Source organism: Acinonyx jubatus, chromosome E3 (assembly GCF_027475565.1).
Source record: "Acinonyx jubatus isolate Ajub_Pintada_27869175 chromosome E3, VMU_Ajub_asm_v1.0, whole genome shotgun sequence".
In the NCBI taxonomy this organism is placed as follows: domain Eukaryota; kingdom Metazoa; phylum Chordata; class Mammalia; order Carnivora; family Felidae; genus Acinonyx; species Acinonyx jubatus.
In genome coordinates, this window is record NC_069398.1 from 21,214,216 (window position 1) to 21,232,959 (window position 18,744).

Genomic DNA, 18,744 nt, shown 5'->3' on the forward strand with positions numbered 1-18,744 from the left:
GTGGGTCATCTGATCTGTGTTGTGACTTCTTGGTTCTGCCATTGTAGCAGAAAAGCAGCCATAGGCAGTAAGTAAACAAGTTTGGGTGACAGTGTTCCGACAAGACTTTATTTACAGAAATGGATGTTTTTGTCCCGTGGACTATAGTTTATTGACGTCTGCATTGAATTCTCCATTCTCTGTCACAAATTAGAGTCTGAAATTTTACCCTTCTTGCAAGCTAACAGGTTAGCCGGCTAGAGTGTCATGGATGCTGGCAGAGAGCATGGATGGTACATTATAATAATAGCTGTAGCCAGAATATCATTATTTGCTCTGGTTCCTGAGCCCCCAGTTCCTGTGAAGCAGCTGTAGAAGGGCCAGGTAACATGTGTTATGTATGTTACAGGAGAGGAACCCCAAGTTTAAGGAAAATGAAACTTTTATAGTTGATGATATTCCTGCCTGACCTTTGCCATAGAGGGACACATCTTTATTATCCTGGACAATAAACAGATATGTGGTTTGCTCTAGAGAGACAGTAGATCTTCTAAGGCTCTTTGCTATACAAACCTTTTTGAAAAGATAGTCTAGAGGGCAATTAGTGCTGCTTGCAAGATATTCAGAGGGAGAGAGACCCATGGAGATCTGTCTCTCAGCATCCCACCTCCATTCTTCTCCCTGCACCCCCATCTCCAAATTGATGTGCACAGAGCCTGCCTGCTGATAGTGTTCTGCATTCATTCAGTGTGGCTGCTGGCTGCCGTTGTATTTTCTCAGGCTCTCATTTGCCGTTTGACGCCAAGAATTCATGGATTAATGAATCTGAGGCTATCTATAATTTCCACCCAGATCCATCACATAGATTTAATTCTAAGTATGTGTTACTCTCAGATCTTGTTCCCTTTCCAGCCTGCTTATTTACTAGTTTTCAGATGTGAGAGTACTTCCTTTCAAAATGTAATGTCTGAGGATTTGTGGTCTGGACAAGAGGGCAGAAACCCCTTTCTCCCTGTTCCTTCCTGCTGTGCACAACCCTGGAACCCTGGGAAACAAAAACCAGATGAGAACTTTGAAAGGTGGTAAGAGGAAGGCTGCCTGGTTCGAGACCCCAGGAGTGGAGGAGCAGTACAGCAGCAGGATGTTTTACATCTCCCATCTCTGAGCGCAACTCAAACCCCATGTTTCCTAATCCTTAATCTTGCAACAGAAAACCACCTAAGGAGGCTCATTTATTCCCGGTATGGAACGAGAGTCCCTCCAACAGGATCGGGCAGGCCCAGTACCACTGCCAAGGAGATCAGCTGGGAGTCCCACTAACAGGAAGTGGCTAGCACAAGTGGTCTCCATTCCTGTTGGACCTGAAATTCTGCTTTCCTGTTAAGGGTGGCCAAGTGAAAGTGGAAAGAGAGAGATCCCTTCCCACCACCTACTTTTCCAACAAGTGACCTGACTTGTGAAATGCTTTCCATCCCTGCAGGGCCTGAGGCTTCCTTTCCCAATGGAGAGAGAACATGGTGGCTGGGTGGCCCTGGCAAGTGGCATCAGTGGGGAAGTGGTCTAGCTGGGGAAGCCTCTTTGTCCCTGTGAGCCTAAGATTCCCTCTCCCACTCAATTCCTGGGGTTGTCGGGGGCAATCACGGAGGAACTTTGCTGCATGAGCAGCCTACCCTGGGAAGCCAGCTGACCTGGCCTCCTCACTCCTTCGAGACCTCCCAGCGAGCCATCCTAGAGGAACCCCTTCTACCTCTGCAGATGGTAACAGCAGAGATCAGTGAGTGGGATCCCAAGCAAAGTTACACGGCAAAGGTTTGGAAAATTAAACTTTGACACTGGAACCACAGCACACAAAAGACCTGTATGCTCAAGTGACTGCCTCCTGAAATAAAGTAATTAAATAGGATCTAGAGTCCCCTGACATAGTAGACAGAATGTCTAGAATGCAATAAAAATCACCTGTCATACCAAGAACCAAGAAAATCACAACTTGAACGAGAAAAGATAATGAACTGATACCAACACCAGATGAATCAGATGATGGAATAATCTGACAAGGATTTTAAAGCAGCTGTCATACAGATGCTTCAGCAGTCAGTTACAAATTCTCTGGAAACAAATGAAAAATAAAAAATTCCAGCAAAGAAATGGAAATTATAAAAAGAACCAAGGGGGAATTTTAAAATTGAAAAACACAGTAACAAATAAAAAACCAAATGGGCTCAGTAGTAGAGTGGAGATGACAGAGGATAGATAGCATCAGTGGCCTCACCAGATCAACAGAGTGATCTGTAAACAGATAGGTCAATAGAATTTACCCCCTCTGAACAACAAAGAGCACAAACCCCAAGTGGGATAAAACGAAAGAAATCCACACCAAGATCTTAGAATTAATGGATCTGAAAAGTAAAAAAGAAAAAATCGTGACAGATGCTAGAGATAAATGATGTAGTAATGTTAATTTGGCACCAGATTTCTCATCTGAATTCATGGAGTCCAGAGGGAGGCGGTACGGTTTTCAAATGTTGTAAGAAAAGAGCTGGCGACCATTAATTCTGTATCTGGCCACGCTGTCCTTCCAGAATGAAGATTAAGTACAGACATGCATGCAAGAGAACAAAGAATTTGTTGTTGGCTGATCTGCTCTTAAAAACTGAGTAAACGAAGTTCTTCTAACCTACTGAAATGATAGAAGAAAGATTATTAGAGCAGCAGGAAGTCAGAAAGAATGATGGGAAGATCAGAAATATGGGTCCATGCAGCAGATGATAATTTTTCTCATGATTCTTATAAATCGTATTTGATGATTGAAACAAAAATTAAGATACCATGTAATACTCAGGGCAAAAACATTTAATTTAAAAGAGGGAAAGTTAGTGGTGCCTGGGTGGCTCAGTCAGTTAAGCATCTAACTTCAGCTCAAGTCATGATTCTCAGTTCATGTCAGCTCTGCTGACAGCTCAGAGCCCGGAGCCTGCTTCGGATTCTGTGTCTCCCTCTCTCTCTGACCCTCCCCTGCTCGCACTCTGTCTCTCTCTCTCAAAAATAAATAAACATTAAGAAAATAAAAAAAAAATAAAAGAGGGAAAGTTAAAGGGACTTGAATTGAAGTGATGTTTACATACTTCACTTGAGGTATAAAATGTTAATACCAGCAGACTATAATAAGTCATGTATATATGTAAATATACTATACATACAGTATATACATGTCACGTATATGTATGTAACACTCAGAATAACCACTGCAAACACTATACAAAGAGCTACAAACAACTCCAAATATTTACAAAAGGATACACCAAAAAACAAGATAAATTAAGATGTAATCCCAAAACACGTTTAAGTAACCTGCAGGAAATCAAGAAAGAGTAACAGGTATGAGAATGAGAGGAAACAAGCAGGAAGCATAATAAAATAGCAGACTTAAGGGCTAGTGTATCAGTAATTGCTTCAAATACAATTCTAAGTGTACCAATCAAGTGATAGCTATTGGCAAAATAGTCCTGTAAAAAAAACAGGACTCCAAGATATGATGTCTGTGAGAAGCTCCCTTCAAATTTAGTGACATGGGTGGGTTGAGTAAAATGATAGAAAGCCATATACCATGCTGACAGTAATCCAGAAAGCAGGTTTGCCTGTGTAAATATCAGATTAAGTTGACCTCAGAGCAAAGACACTTTCTCTAGAGACAGAGAATGACATTTCATAATGATTAAATGATAATCCATACTAAGTGAGTATATACCAAACATTGGAGGCTCAAAACTGACCTAGTTGAATGGAGAAATTTATAAAAATAAAACTTCACAGTTCTTGTTGGGGGCTCTGAAACCCCCTCTCATCCTCTGCTGGAACTACTTGACTAAAAATCACAAGGTTCTAGAAAATCTGAGCAACATAGTTGATTAATAGGATCTAATTGACAGATAAAGAATATACCATGCAGCAACAGCAGAATACATATTTTTTCAAGTGCCTTTGGAACATTGACCAGGACAGACCATGTTCTAGGCCATTGAACAATCTCAACGAATTTACAAGAATTGAAATCATATAGTTGTTCCCTGACCATAATGGACAAGCTAGAAGTTAGTAGAATCGAAAGGTAAATCTCTAACTATATAGAAATTAAACTAACTCCCTTCCTTCCTTCCTTCCTTCCTTCCTTCCTTCCTTCCTTCCTTCCTTCCTTCCTTCCTTCTCTTTTCTCTTTCTTTCTTTCTTTCTTTCTTTCTTTCTTTCTTTCTTTCTTTCTTTCTTTCTTTCTAATAATATTGGTTTCAGGAGTAGAATTTAGTGATTCATCGTTTACATATAATACCCACTGCTCATCCCATCAAGTGTCCTTAATAGCAATGACCCATTTAACCCATTCCCTCTACCCACCTCCTCTCCAGCAATTCTCAGTTCTCTGTATTTAAGAGTCCCTTATGGTTTGTCTCCCTCTCTGTTTTTATCTTATTTTTCCTCCCTTCCACTGTGTTCATCTGTTTTGTTTCTTAAATTCGACATATGAGTGAAATCATACAATATTTGTCTTTCTCTGACTTATTTTGCTTAGGATAATACACTCTAGTTCCATCCATGTTGTTCTAAATGGCAAGATTTCTGTAATATTACATTGTGTATATACACCACATCTTCTTTATCCATTCATCAGTTGGTGGACATTTGGGCTCTTTCCATAATTTGGTTGTTGATAATGCTGCTATAAACATTGGGATGCATGTGCCCCTTCGAATCAGCTTTTTTGTATCCTTTGGGTAAATACCTAGTAATGCAATTGCTGGGTTGTAGGTAGTTCTATTATTTTTTAAAATTAATTTATTTTTTAAATATACATCCAAGTTAGCCTATATAGTGCAACAATGATTCCAGGAGTAGATTCCTTAATGCTGCTTACCCATTTAGCCCATCCCCCCCGACAACCCCTCCAGCAACCCTCTGTTTGATCTCTATATTTAAGAGTCTCATATGTTTTGTCTGCCACCCTGTTTTTATATTATTTTTGCTTCCTTTCCCTTATGTTCATCTATTTAGTATCTTAGATTCCTCATATGAGTGAAGTCATAGGATATTTATCTTTCTCTGACTAGTTTTTTAATACCCTCTAGTTCTATCCAAGTAGTTGCAAATGGCAAAATTTCATTCTTTTTGATTTCCGAGTAATACTCCATTGTATATCTATACCACATCTTCTTTATCCATTCACCCGTTGATGGATGTTTGGGCTCTTTCCATACTTTGGCTGTTGTCGATAGCGCTGCTATAAACATTGGGGTGCATGTGCCCCTTCGAAACAGCACACCTGTATCCCTTCAATAGATACCCAGTAGTGCAATTGCTGGGTCGTGGTTCAATTTTTAATTTTTTAAGGAACCTCCATACTGTTTTCTTGAGTGCCTGCACCAGCTTGCATTCCCACCAGCAATGCAAAAGAGATCCTCTTTCTCCACATCCTTGCCAACATCTGTTGTTGCCTGAGTTGTTAATGTTAGCCATGCTGACAGGTGTGAGGTTGCATCTCACTGTGGTTTTGGTTTGTATTTCCCTGATGATGAGCGACGTGGAGCGGAAGTGTCTATTCATGTGTTTTGCTCATTTCTTCACTGGATTATTTGATTTTTGGGTGTTGAGTTTTAGAAGTTCTCTATAGATTTTGGATACTAAACCTTTATCTGATATGTCATTTGCAAATATCTTCTCCCATTCCGTTGGTTGCCTTTTAGTTTTGCTGATTGTTTCCTTTGGTGTGCAGAAGGTTTTTACTTTGATGAGGTCCCAAACAGTTCATTTTTGCTTTTGTTTCCCTTGCCTCCAGAGACGTGTTGAGTAAGAAGTTGCTGTGGCTGAGGTCAAAGTGGTTTTTGCCTGCTTTCTCCTCGAGGATTTTGATGGCTTCCCATCTTATTTTGAGTTTATTTTTGTGTATGGTGTAAGAAAGTGATCCAGGTTCATTTTTCTGCACTTTGCTGTCCAGTTTTCCCAGCACTATTTGCTGAGGAGACTGTCTTTATCCCATTAGATACTTTCCCGCTTTGTCAAAGATTAGTTGGCCATGTGTTTGTGGGTCCATTTCTGGGTTCTCTATTCTGTTCCATTGATCTGGGTGTCTGTTTTTGTGCCAGTACCATACTCTCTTGATTACAGCTTTGTAATACAGCTTGAAGTCTGGGATTGTGATGCGTCCAGCTTTGGTTTTCTTTTTCAGGATTGCTTTTGGTATTTGGAGTCTTTTCTGGTTCCATACAAATTTGAGGATTGTTTGTTCTAGCTCTGTGAAGAATGCTGGTGTTATTTTGATAGAGATTGCCTGTTGACATTTTGGGGAACCTTCATACTGTTTTCCAGAGTGGCTGTGCCAGTTTGCATTCCCACCAACAGTGTAAAAGTGTTCCCCTTTCTCTGCATCCTCTCCAACCTCTGTTGTTTTTTGAGTTTAATTAACACATTTCTAAATAAACCCTGGGTCAAAGAAGAAGTTTCAAAAGAAAAGGAAAAAAAAAAACAAAACATACAGCTGAATGGTAATAAAAACAAAACAAACTGTACGTGGGTTGTAGCTCAAGCAGTGCTCATAGGGAAATTTACAGCACTAAATGCTTACATTAGAAATGAGGCAAGATATCAAATCAGAAATCAATGAAAATCTAAGTGTAAATGTAAATAAAAATCTAAATGTAAATCTAAATAAATGTTGTTTCATTAGAGGACTCAGTACAGCAAAATGTCAGTTTTCCCCAAATTGATCTATAGGTTTAATGTAATTCCTATTAAAATCCCAGTAAGGTTTTTGTAGAAATAGAAGAGCCTAAACAGTGTTGAGGAAGAAGAAGAAAATGGGAGGAATCCTACATCCTGATATTATAGCTTACCGTATCAGACCCACAGATCGACAGAACAGGTTAGAGATCCCAGAAAGAAACCCACAAACATGCCTAAACGACTTTTTACAAAGGTGCAAAAGCAATTCCTTGGAGGAAGGATAACCTTTTCAACAAATGTTGGGATAATTAGACATCCACAGGCAGAAAACCACCACCAAAATGCACACACCCGCAGTACCTGCACACATACACACGTTGCTTTTAAACTTGACATCTTACATAAAAATTAACTGAACGTGGGCCATGAACTACAGTAAATAAAGTAAAACTATACAACTTTTAGAAAAAAACAACAGTTTAAAAATTTTAAGTTTATTTTCAGAGAGACAGCATGAGTGGTGGAGGGCAGAGAGAGAGAGGGAGAGAGAGAGAATCAATATGGGGCTTGAACTCAGTTGGGAGATCATGACCTGAGCCCAAACCCCGAGTCGGATGCTCAACTAACTGAGCCACCCAGGTGCCCCAGAAAAAAAGCGTTTTTAAAAGAGAAACGTGTCATCCCTCTTCTCACATGACTCTGTCTCTCTTATCCTTTTATCCTTTCATCAGTACTTCAGTGCTGTTTGGACATCACACCTCTAGGAAGTTGTCACTTGTCCGGTGAGGCTGGCTGGGTCAGTCATCTGTCTCTCAGGCTCTCGTAATACCTTACTGGACATTTGTCTTTTCTCTGCTTGCCCTGCCCGGCATCTGGGTCTTTTCATGTTTGGGGAATTCCCTTTTGAATTAGCTTTGTTTAGGGCAGGGGCCCATTGCCTGCTTCAGAAGTTAAGGAGGAGAGATACTGTTTGCTGGTACCATGTGCTGGCAGTGGGGGTATAACAGTATCATCAAGGCTGATCATTCTCTTTGCCCAAGACTTTGAGTGTGGAGTGAGAGACAGAAGGGCTGGGACATGGAGGGTTCATTCTTGGGCTCGTGGCAGAGGCATCTCCATTTCAGGGGTGGTCGTGGTCATGGTAGCCACAGAGCGGTGGCATCTACAGTAGATGGCTTCTGAGGGATTGAGGGGTGGTCCTGTGACAGCCGTCCTTCGTTCCTGCCTTTCTAAAGATTCTGTGATCTGTGGGGTCCTTTTAACAAATTCCTTTTCTTTAGCCAGAGTCCGTTTCTGTTGCTTGCAAAAGAATCTTGATTGATTCAATCACCCTAGCATAATAGTATTGCACGTTTTGCCTGTTTACTTGCCATTTCCTCCTCAAACTAGATCATGGTTGGGGCTCTGTCTTGTTCATTATTGTACATTCAACACACGGCATGTTTCAGGTATATTAACCTTTCAGTAAATAATGAAATGTGCAGGTCTTCAACCTTGTTTTCCCATTGGCCTGATATTTAGTGGTAATTACGCTGTGATTTTGGCATTTAGTGGGCTTTTATTTTTAGTTTTCAGTGCTGTTTGCAAGATCTGAATGTTTTGTTTGCCTTCTGGATATTTTATTGGCAACTTGGAAGAGAATTCGTAGTTATCTTGAACAATATTTTTCCTTCGCTCCTTAGTTTTCCTAATCCAAGTACCAAATGCGATGGACTGGAGTACGCTTTTCTATCAGGAAAAAATAAAATAAAAGACTTTGTGATTAACCAACATAATAATCAAGCTGGTAGATTTTTTTAATAACTTCCTTTCATTGTGGATAGCATTATAATGTTAGAGCACACTGATGTATAGCGTATACACACACATACACACATGCACACGTACACATATGGGCTCCTTGTGTCTCCTCATTTTTCCTGTTGTTAATTCCATCATATTTCAGTCACAGTTGAGATGAGGCAACATCTCCATTATCTTGGATGACTTCATTTTGCCTGGATGACTTTGTTTTGCCTCTCTAATGGAGAATACCTTTGATTGTACCTCCTTAGCACTCTTCCCCTTTCCTCCAATAATATGAGCCAACTCACCATGATCTTTTTTGCGTAGCCTCCTCACAGGTTTCACTTTTACCGAAATCAGGCCTATCTTGCAGAGTTTCTAGTTTTCTGATGACATCTGAAAAAGCTTGATAATATCTTGTGATTCCAACTCTAAGTTTATCTTACAGTATTTCTTCAAATTATTTATTCTTACTAGACTCACCGCAGTTTTACCACTCACATATTAAATTGTGTCCTTTTTGGGGGAAAATCTGTCTCTTAACACACATGCCACTTGTCCCCTCAGCAGTTTCAGTATGTTCAAGTTCCACCATTCAGTTGACATAGAATATGCTCTAGGACGCATTCCCTTACTCACTCTCCCTTTCTCAAAGCAGAGATACTCTTTCTTAGGAGTGCTACTCCCCTCTAGGAGCCCGTCTTATCTATCCCTTGGTATTACATATTATTGTACTAATACTATCTGAAGCGGTTGAATGGATTTGAAAATGAAAGCATCAGTGCCATCTTCTCTATAGGGCTTTCAGAGTTAATGGATCATAGGTTTATTTCATTGGGTTTTAGAAAATTTAAAGCACCATCAAAACACTATAATGTTAATTTTCTGCATCATGCGGATACCGTAGGGGCATTTATGGTTATGAAATGCACCTTTTTTTCTTAAAAATGATGCCTTGGCGTTTTCTTTGCCTTGAGGGTTTTATTCAAATTATCATTTGTTTTTTACTTTTGCAGTCGATGCTCCGAGGGAGAGGAGGTTGCTACAAACATACATTCTATGGTATCGAAAGCCATCGTTGCATGGAAACTACCCCAAGCTTGGCATGTGCAAATAAATGTGTCTTCTGTTGGCGGTAAGTAAAAATGAATGGCTGTGGTGACCGAATCCGTAACCATCTGTAATAATCAGTTTCTGTTCAGCCTTTCATTCAAATTTACCTAAAGCTCTGCTGGTTTTAGAAGTAATCCCCATTTCCTTTTCTAATATTATATATTTACACATTTGTTTTTCCTCAACCAATTTTGTCAGGAGTTTGCCAAGTTTTTGTCTTTTTGAAGACATAGATTTTAGCTTTGTGAATCCTTTGCATCATAGCTTTGTTATCTTGTTCAATAGTCTATTTATTTTTTTTTTTTTGTTTTACTCCCCTGTTCTTTCTCTAACTTAAATTAGACTGTTAGCTCATTAATATTCAGTCTTCTATAAATCCTTAATCAGGAATATTCATCTAAGTACTTCTTCAGCTATGTTCCATAGATTTTGATTAGTTAATTATTTTTCAATTATTTTTTTAATTTGAATATAGTTGACACACACAGTAGATTCAGGTGTGCGATACAGTGATTCAGCAAGTTTATACCTTATGCTGTGTTTACAAGCATAGCTCTCGTCCGTCACCATACAGCATTGTTACAATGCACTTGAATGTTATTTCCTTGTCTGCACCTTTTATTTTTGTGACTTATTCATTCCATAAGTGGAAGCCGGTATCTATCACTCTCCTTCACCCATTTTGCCCATCCCTTATTCCTCTCCTCTCTGACAACCTGAATCAGTTTGTTCTCTGTATTTATAGCTCTGATTCTTTTTGTTTGTATCTTTGTTTATTCATTTGTTTTGTTTTTAGATGCTACACATAAATGAAATCATATATGGCCTTTGTCTGTCTCTGTCTGCCTTATTTCACGTAGCATAATACCCTGGAGGTCCGTCCAAGTTGTAGCACACAGCAGCACCTCATTCTTTTTGGTGGTTGAGTAATATTCCACTGTACGTATACACCACATCTTCTTTATCCAAGTGTCTGTTGATGGACACTTGGGCTGCTTCCATATTGTGGCTGATGTAAATAATGCTGCAATAAACTGGGGTGAATGTATCTTCTCATTTCCTTTGGGTAAATACTCAGTAGTGGAATTATTGAATCATATGGTAATTTTATTGATAATTTTTTAAAGAATCTCCACACTGTTTTCCCCAGTGGCTGTAGCAATTTACATTCCCAACAACTGTGCACCAGAGTTCCTTTTTCTCCACACCCTCACAAATGCTTGTTATTTCCTGTCTTTTTTACTCTAGCTATTCTGACAGGTAGGAGGTGATATCTCATTGTAATGTTGATTTGCATTTCCTTGATGCTTGGTGATGTTGAGCATTTTTTTATGTCTGTTGGCCATCTGGATGTCTTCTTTTAAAAACTGCCCATTCAGGCCCTGTGCCCATTTTAAATCAGATTATTTGCTTTTTGGTGTTGAGTTGTACACGTTCTTTATATGTTTTGGATACTAACCCCTTATCAGAAGATATTTACAAACTTCTTCTCCCATTTAGTAGTTGCCTTTTAGTTTTGTTGATTGTTTCCTTTGCTGTGCAGAAGGTTTTTTTTTTTTTTTCTTTTCTTTTTTTTGCTGTAGTCCCAGTAGTTTAATTTTGCTTTTGTTAACCTCACTTGAGGAGACATATCTAGAAAAATGTTGCTATGGCTGATGTCAAAGAAATTACTGCCTATGCTGTCTTCTAAGAATTTTTTATGGTTTCAGGTCTCACATTTAGGTTTTTAATTCATTTTGAGTTTCTTTTTGTTTATGGTGTTAGAAAGTGATCCAGGGGCGCCTGGGTGGCTCAGTCGGTTAAGCGGCCAACTTTGGCTCAGGTCATGATCTCACGGTCTGTGAGTTCGAGCCCCGCGTCGGGCTCTGTGCTGCCAGCTCAGAGCCTGGAGCCTGTTTGATTCTGTGTCTCCCTCTCTCTGACCCTCCCCTGTTCATGCTCTGTCTCTCCCTGTCTCAAAAATAAATAAAATGTTAAAAAAATTAAAAAAATAAAATAGAAAGTGATCCAGATTCATTCTTTTGCATGTGGCTGTCCAGTTTTCCCAGCACCATTTATTGAGGATGCTGTCCTTTTCTCATTGTGTGTTCTTTCCTCCTTTGTCATAGATTAACTGACCATTGAAGCCTGGGTTTGTTTCTGGACTCTCTGTCATGTTCCATTGAGCTATGTGTCTATTTTCGTGTCTGTACTGTTTTGATTACTGCAGCTTTGTAGTACATCTTGAAATCTGGAACTGTGATACCTCTAGCTTTTTTCTTTTCTCTCAAGATTATTTTGGGTATTTGGGTCTTTTGAGGTTCCATATAAATTCCATATAAATTTTATAGTTCCATATAAATTTTATAATTATTTGTTCTAGTTCTGTGAAAAATGCTGTTGGTATTATATTGAATCTATAGATAGCTTTGGATAGTATGGACATTCTGACAATATTAGTGCTTCTAACCCATGAGCATGGGATGCCTTTCCATTTGTTTGTGTCATCTTCAATTTCTTTCATAAGTGTTTTATGGTTTTCGGAGTACAGGTCTTTCACCTCCTTGGTTAAGTTTATTCCTGCGTATTTTATTCTTTTTGGTACCATTGTAAATGGGATTGTTTTCTTAATTTCTCTTTCTGCTACTGTGTTACTAGTGTGTAGAAACAGCCAGTTTCTGGGTATTAATTTTGTATCCTGTGACTTGATTACTTAATTTTATTATTCAATTGTAAATATTTTCTAATTTATATTATGGCTTCCAAAGACATATTTAGAAAAATTACACATAAATTAGATTTGGGAGATAATATTTTTGTTTTTAAATTTCAACCAAATTGGAGGCACCTGGGTGGCTCATTTTGTTAAACATCTGACTCTTGATTTTGGCTTAGGTCATGATCTCAAGGTTTGTGAGTTCAAGCCCTGCATTGGGCTCTGTGCTGACAGCATGGAGCCTGCTTGGGATTCTCTTTGCCTCACTGCCCCTCTCCCTACTGACATGTGTGCATGCACACACATGCTCTTTCTCTCTCTCTCAAAATAAATAAAGTTAAAAAGAAACTCAACCAAATTATAGCACGTGATTTTTAATACAAGTTATTTAAAATTTACTGAGAGGTACTATATGTCTAGTAGAAATGGTTAGTGTTTATAAATTTATCATATACTAGTGAAAACGGTACTTTTTTCTTAAGTTTATTCATTTATTTTGAGAGAGAGCGAGTGAGTGTGAGTGGGGGAGGGGCAGAGAGAGAATCCCAAGCAGTTGTAGAGCCTGACAGGGGCGCTGTAACTCATGAATGGTGAGATCATGACCTGAGGTGGAATCAAGAGTTGGATGCCCAACTGACTGAGCCACCCAGGCACCCCAAAAGAGGGTATTTTTAATTGTTGGGTAATAAAACAGCAATGAAATTTATTTTATATAACTGATTATTTGTCTTATCATTATTTAGTCATCCTCTTTATCCATAATAATGCCTTTTTGCTTTAAAGTCTACGCTTTGTGATATTAACATAACGATACTGGGGCGCCTGGGTGGCGCAGTCGGTTAGGCATCCGACTTCAGCCAGGTCAGGATCTCGCGGTCCGTGAGTTCGAGCCCCGCGTCGGGCTCTGGGCTGATGGCTCAGAGCCTGGAGCCTGTTTCCGATTCTGTGTCTCCCTCTCTCTCTGCCCCTCCCCCGTTCATGCTCTGTCTCTCTCTGTCCCAAAAATAAATAAACGTTGAAAAAAAAAATAACGATACTAAATTTCTTTTGATTACTAATTCTTGCCCAGTCTTTCTTTTTTTTTCCTTCATGTAACTTCAATCATTGTGCATGCTTATATTTTAGGTGGGCTACTTATAAACAAGTGTTTGGCTGGATAAATTTTTAAAAATCCACTTTATTGAAGCTTTGTTTACGTACAGTGGAATGCATTTGTTTAAAATTTTTAAAAAATGTTTTATTTATTTTTGAGAGAGAGAGAGAGAGTGTGTGTGCAAATTGGGGAGGGACAGAGAGAGAGAGGGAGAGACAGAATCTGAAGCAGGCTCCAGGCTCTGAGCCATCAGCACAGAGCCCGATGTGGGACTGGGACCCATGAACTGTGAGATCAAGACCTGAGCCGAAGTTGGTCACTTAACCGACTAAACCACCCAGGCTCCCTGAAATGCCCAGATCATGATCTCATGATTCGTGAGTTCAAGCCCCATGTTGGGCTCTGTGCTGGCAGCGTGAAGCCTGCTTGGGATTCTCTGTCCCCCTGTCTCTCTGCCCCTCTCTCATTTGCAGGCACACATGCTCTCTGTCTCTCAAAAATAAATAGATAAACATCTAAAAATACATATTAAAAAAAAGATGAAGGACACTTACGTTAGTCCTGGAGGTTCCCTTGTGCTCTGCCTCCCAGTTAATTTCTCTCGTCTTGTCCTAGCACCAGGCAAATTGATTTTCTTTCTGACAATATGTGTTAGGTTGCTTTTTTCTATAGAGTTGCTTAAAAATGGAATCATTTGGTATGCATTTTTGTGTCTGGTTTTTTTCTTTCTTTTTTTTTTTTTTTACACATTCATTTACTGTATTTTTTTAATATGAAATTTATTGTCAAATTGGTTTCTATACAACACCCAGTGCTCATCCTAACAGATGCCCTCCTCAATGCCCATCACCCACCCTCCCCTCCCTCCAACCCCCCACCAACCCTCAGTTTATTCTCAGTTTTTAAGAGTCTCTTATGGTTTGGCTGTCTCCCTCTCTAACTTTTTCTTTTTCCCTTCCCCTCCCCCATGGTCTTCTGTTAAGTTTCTCAGGATATCCACATAAGAGTGAAAACATATGGTATCTCTCTTTCTCTGTATGACTTATTTCAGTTAGCCTAACACTCTCCAGTTCCATCCACGTTGCTACAAAAGGCCATATTTCATTCTTTCTCATTGCCACGTAGTATTCCATTGTGTATATAAACCACAATTGCTTTTTCCATTCATCAGTTGATGGACATTTAGGCTCTTTCCATCATTTGGCTATTGTTGAGAGTGCTGCTATAAACATTGGGGTACAAGTGCCCCTGTGCATCAGCACTCCTGTATCCCTTGGGTAAATTCCTAGCAGTGCTATTGCTGGATCATAGGGTAGATCTATTTTTAATTTTTGAGGAACCTCCACACTGTCTTCCAGAGTGGCTGCACCAATTTGCATTCCCACCAACAGTGCAAGAGGGTTCCCGTTTCTCCACATCCTCGCCAGCATCTATAGTCTCCTGATTTGTTCATTTTGGCCACTCTGACTGGCATGAGGTTATATCCCAGTGTGGTTTTGATTCACATCTCCCCGATGAGGAGTGACATTGAGCATCTTTTCATGTGCCTGTTGGCCATCCGGATGTCTTCTTTAGAGAAGTATCTATTCATGTCTTCTGCCCATATCTTCACTGGATTATTTGTTTTCTGGGTGTGGAGTTTGGTGAGTTCTTTATAGATTTTGGATACTAGCCCTTTGTCCGATATGTCATTTGCAAATATCTTTTCCCATTCCGTCGGTTGCCTTTTAGCTTTGTTGATTGTTCCTTTTTGGTGCAGAAGCTTTTTATCTTGATGAGGTCCCGATAGTTCATTTTTGCTTTTAATTCCCTTGCCTTTGGAGATGTGTCGAGTAAGAAATTGTTGCGGCTGAGATCAGAGAGGTTTTTCCCTGCTTTCTCCTCCACTGTTTTGATGGTTTCCTGTCTCGCATTCAATTCCTTTATCCATTTTGAGTTTATTTTTGTGAATGGTATAAGAAAGTGGTCTAGTTTCATTCTTCTACATGTTGCTGTTTAGTTCTCCCAGCACCATTGTTAAAGAGACTGTCTTTTTTCCATTGGATATTCTTTCAAAGATTAGTTGGCCATACTTTTGTGGGTCCAATTCTGGAGTCTCTATTCTATTCCATTGGTCTATGTGTCTGTTTTTGTGCCAATGCCATGCTGTCTTGATGATGACAGCTTTGTAGTAGAGGCTAAAGTCTGGGATTGTGATGCCTCCTGCTTTGGTCTTTTTCTTCACTATTACTTTGGCTAATTCAGAGTCTTTTGTGGTTCCATACAAATTTAGGATTGCTTGTTCTAGCTTTGAGAAGAATGCTGGTGCAATTTTGATTGGGATTGCATTGAATGTGTAGATTGCATTGGGTAGTATTGACATTTTAACAATATTTTGTGTCTGGCTTCTTTTGTCACACGTTTTTGGGATTCATTCATGTTGTTATATACATCAGTAATTTTTTTCCTTTTATTGCTGAAGCACACAGTCTATTGTATGGTTATATCACAGTTTGTTTCTCCATTCATCTGTAGTTGAATATTTGATTTGTTTCCAAGTTTTGACTGGATTATAAAGCTGCTGTGAACATTAGTGTATAAGTCTTTTATAGACCAATATTTTCTTTATAATATTTATTTATTTTTTGAGAGAGAGAGCGAGTGTGCACGCATGTGCGATCAGAGGAGGGGCAGAGAGAGACGGAAACACAGAAGCAGACTCTAGGCCCTGAGTTGTCAGCACAAGATTATGACCTGAGCTGAAGTCGAATGCTTAACCCAGTGAGCCACCCAGGTGCCCCTATAGACCAATATTTTCACTTGTATATGGAATTGATGGATTTTTTTTTAAGTTATTAATGTTTATTTATTTTTAAGAGAGAGAGACAGCACGAGCAGGGGAGGGGCAGAGAGAGAGGGAGACACAGAATCCAAAGTAGGTTCCAGGCTCTGAGCTGTCAGCACAGAGCCCGACATGGAGCTCGAACCCACGAGCCATGAGTCTGTGACCTGAGCCGAAATCCTATGCCTAACTGAACCACGCGGGTGCCCCTGGAATTGCTGGATTTTTAGAAGTCTGTTTGGAGTTTAGTTGGTCTTATTGTGATTGTTTATATTGATAAATATTGATAAATTAATAAATTAACGAATATTTAATTCTCTCGTTTTGTGATTTGTGTTTACCTTGCTTTTCTACATTTTATTGTCTTTTTCTTTTTAAGACTACTTTAATGCTAAGGTATCATGTTAGGTGTTTTGTTATAGGAAGCTCTTTTATTTATCTTGCTGGAAATTCAAGGTGTTGAATTCAAATGTCTTTAAGCCAAGTACAGTCCCTCATATGTAGAATTCCATCTTTTAAAGTTGGAAATTTTAAGCGAAAGAAAATGTCTAAATTGCAGAAATCTTTTGTGCTTGCCACTAATCCATTTTTCTCTTTCACTAACACCTGTTTGCTTTTCACCACCTCAATTCTCTGCTGGCTGATGTCTCCATTGCAGTTCGTTTTGTTATGATAGCTAGTGACTTCTTTACTATCAAATCGAATAGAGGTGACTTAATTCTCCTCTCAATTGAATTCCAGGAAAACATGCTAGAAAACAAGGATCTCTACTTCTATTGGATTCAGACACACCTGTCTTTTCTAGTGTTTTCTCCCAGCCCTTTGACAGTTACTTTTTAATTTCCCCTTTTAGCTCTTTGGCTTATTGTTGACCTGATGAATTCTTTCTGATTCTACCCTTGGCTTTCTTTTGTTGCTCTATGTTATAATGGGAGGGGTAGTAAACCATCTCTGTGGCTTCATTAAATACCTGGAGTTTGACACCTTTCTATTCTTTATCTCTAGCCCGTCTCCTTTCTGAGTTTTCATCCTTGGTTTGCAGTTGCCTGTTGGATATATTGTCTCAGATGATCCACAAGTACTTTAAGTCCCGTTTGTCCACAGTGGAATCTATTATACTGTTAACCTCTTCATACTATTTTGGTAATGGCACCATTAGTTATCCAGTGGCTTAGGCTGAAAAGTTCTTCTTCCTCTAACTCACTATATCCATTTGTATACTTAATTCTAGAGTCTCAATATTTCATTCTTTAGCAACCAGAATGATTTAATACTTTCCAGTCTATGCCATTTCTTGATTTATCTATCATATTGGTACAAGACCTATAATTCTTCTCTTGAGAAAAGGTTTTATATCATTGGTCATAAAAGTAATCCATGTTTATTGTACAAACTTTTGGAAAATACCAAAAAGTATAAAGAGAAACAACTATCTACAATTCCAGAATCCAGACAAATCATAGTTAACACTTTCCAGTATTTGCTTTCATTCTTTTTTTCCTGGGTCTTCTCACTTTTTTAAAAGTGTGGTTGAAATCATTCTGTAATTTGTTTTACATCCTTTTTTAGTCTTTAAAATATGACTCTTGTTCTATCATTAAAATCTTATAGGCATAAACTTTTTGTTTTAAAATAATTCTAGGGGTACTTGGGTGGCTTTAGCTAGTTAAGCATCCAACTTCGGCTCAGATTCATGAGTTTGAGCCCCACATCAGACTCTGTGCTCATAGCTCAGAGCCTAGAGCCTGCTTTGGATTCTGTGTCTCCCTTTCTCTCTACCCCTAACCCACTCGTGCTCTGTCTCTCTCTCCCTCAAAAATGAATAAACATTACAATTTTTTAAAAAATAATTCTCGGTGTGATGTGCCTGGGTGGCTCAGTTGGTTAAGCATCCAAATTCAGTTCAGGTCATGATCTTGCGGTTCGTGGGTTCAAGCCCTGAGTCGGGCTCTGTGCTGAGCTCAGAGCCTGGAATCTGCTTCTGACTCTGTGCTCTGTCTCTCTCTCTGCCCCTCTCCACTCATGCTCTCTGAAAAATAAACATTAAAAAAATTAATTACAGATTTGCAGAAGAGTTACAAAGATCATAGGGTTTCTGTATATCTTTCACCTAATGTTCCCTAATGTTAAGAAAGACCTTACTTAACTCTGGAACAATGATCAAAACCAAGAAATTAATATTGATGCAATACTATTAATGGAACTGGAAACTATTTGAGTTTCTTCAGCTTTCCCACTAATGGTCTTTCAGGATTCAGTTTGGGATCCCACATCACATTGAGTTGTTATGTCTCTTTAGTTTTCTCTAGTCTGCCATAGTTCTTTCCTTGTTCTTCATGATTTCGACACCTTTGAAGAGTTTTGGTCAGATATTTTGTCTAATGTTTTCTCATGGTTAAAGTGAAATTATGGATTTGGGGAAGACTACCATAGAGGGAATGTGACCTTTCCAGCAGGTCTTATTAAGGGCTATATGATATCAATATGTCCTAATACTGGTGTTGTTAACCTTTATCATTTAATTAAGGTAGCGTTTGCCAGGCTTTCAAGTGT

The 18,744-nt window shown here is 39.0% G+C and overlaps 1 protein-coding gene across 3 annotated transcripts in view; it reads left to right on the forward strand.

Annotated features, from left to right (window-relative positions):
• The window catches only part of LOC106972846 (S-adenosyl-L-methionine-dependent tRNA 4-demethylwyosine synthase TYW1), a 210,947-nt gene that overhangs the window by 65,151 nt on the left and 127,052 nt on the right, over nt 1–18,744 (forward strand). For all 3 annotated transcript variants that reach the window (XM_053213791.1, XM_053213792.1, XM_027041851.2), the window contains one exon: nt 9,486–9,604. In XM_053213791.1, coding sequence (XP_053069766.1) covers nt 9,486–9,604 — 119 coding nt within the window. The remainder of the gene's footprint in view (nt 1–9,485; nt 9,605–18,744) is intronic.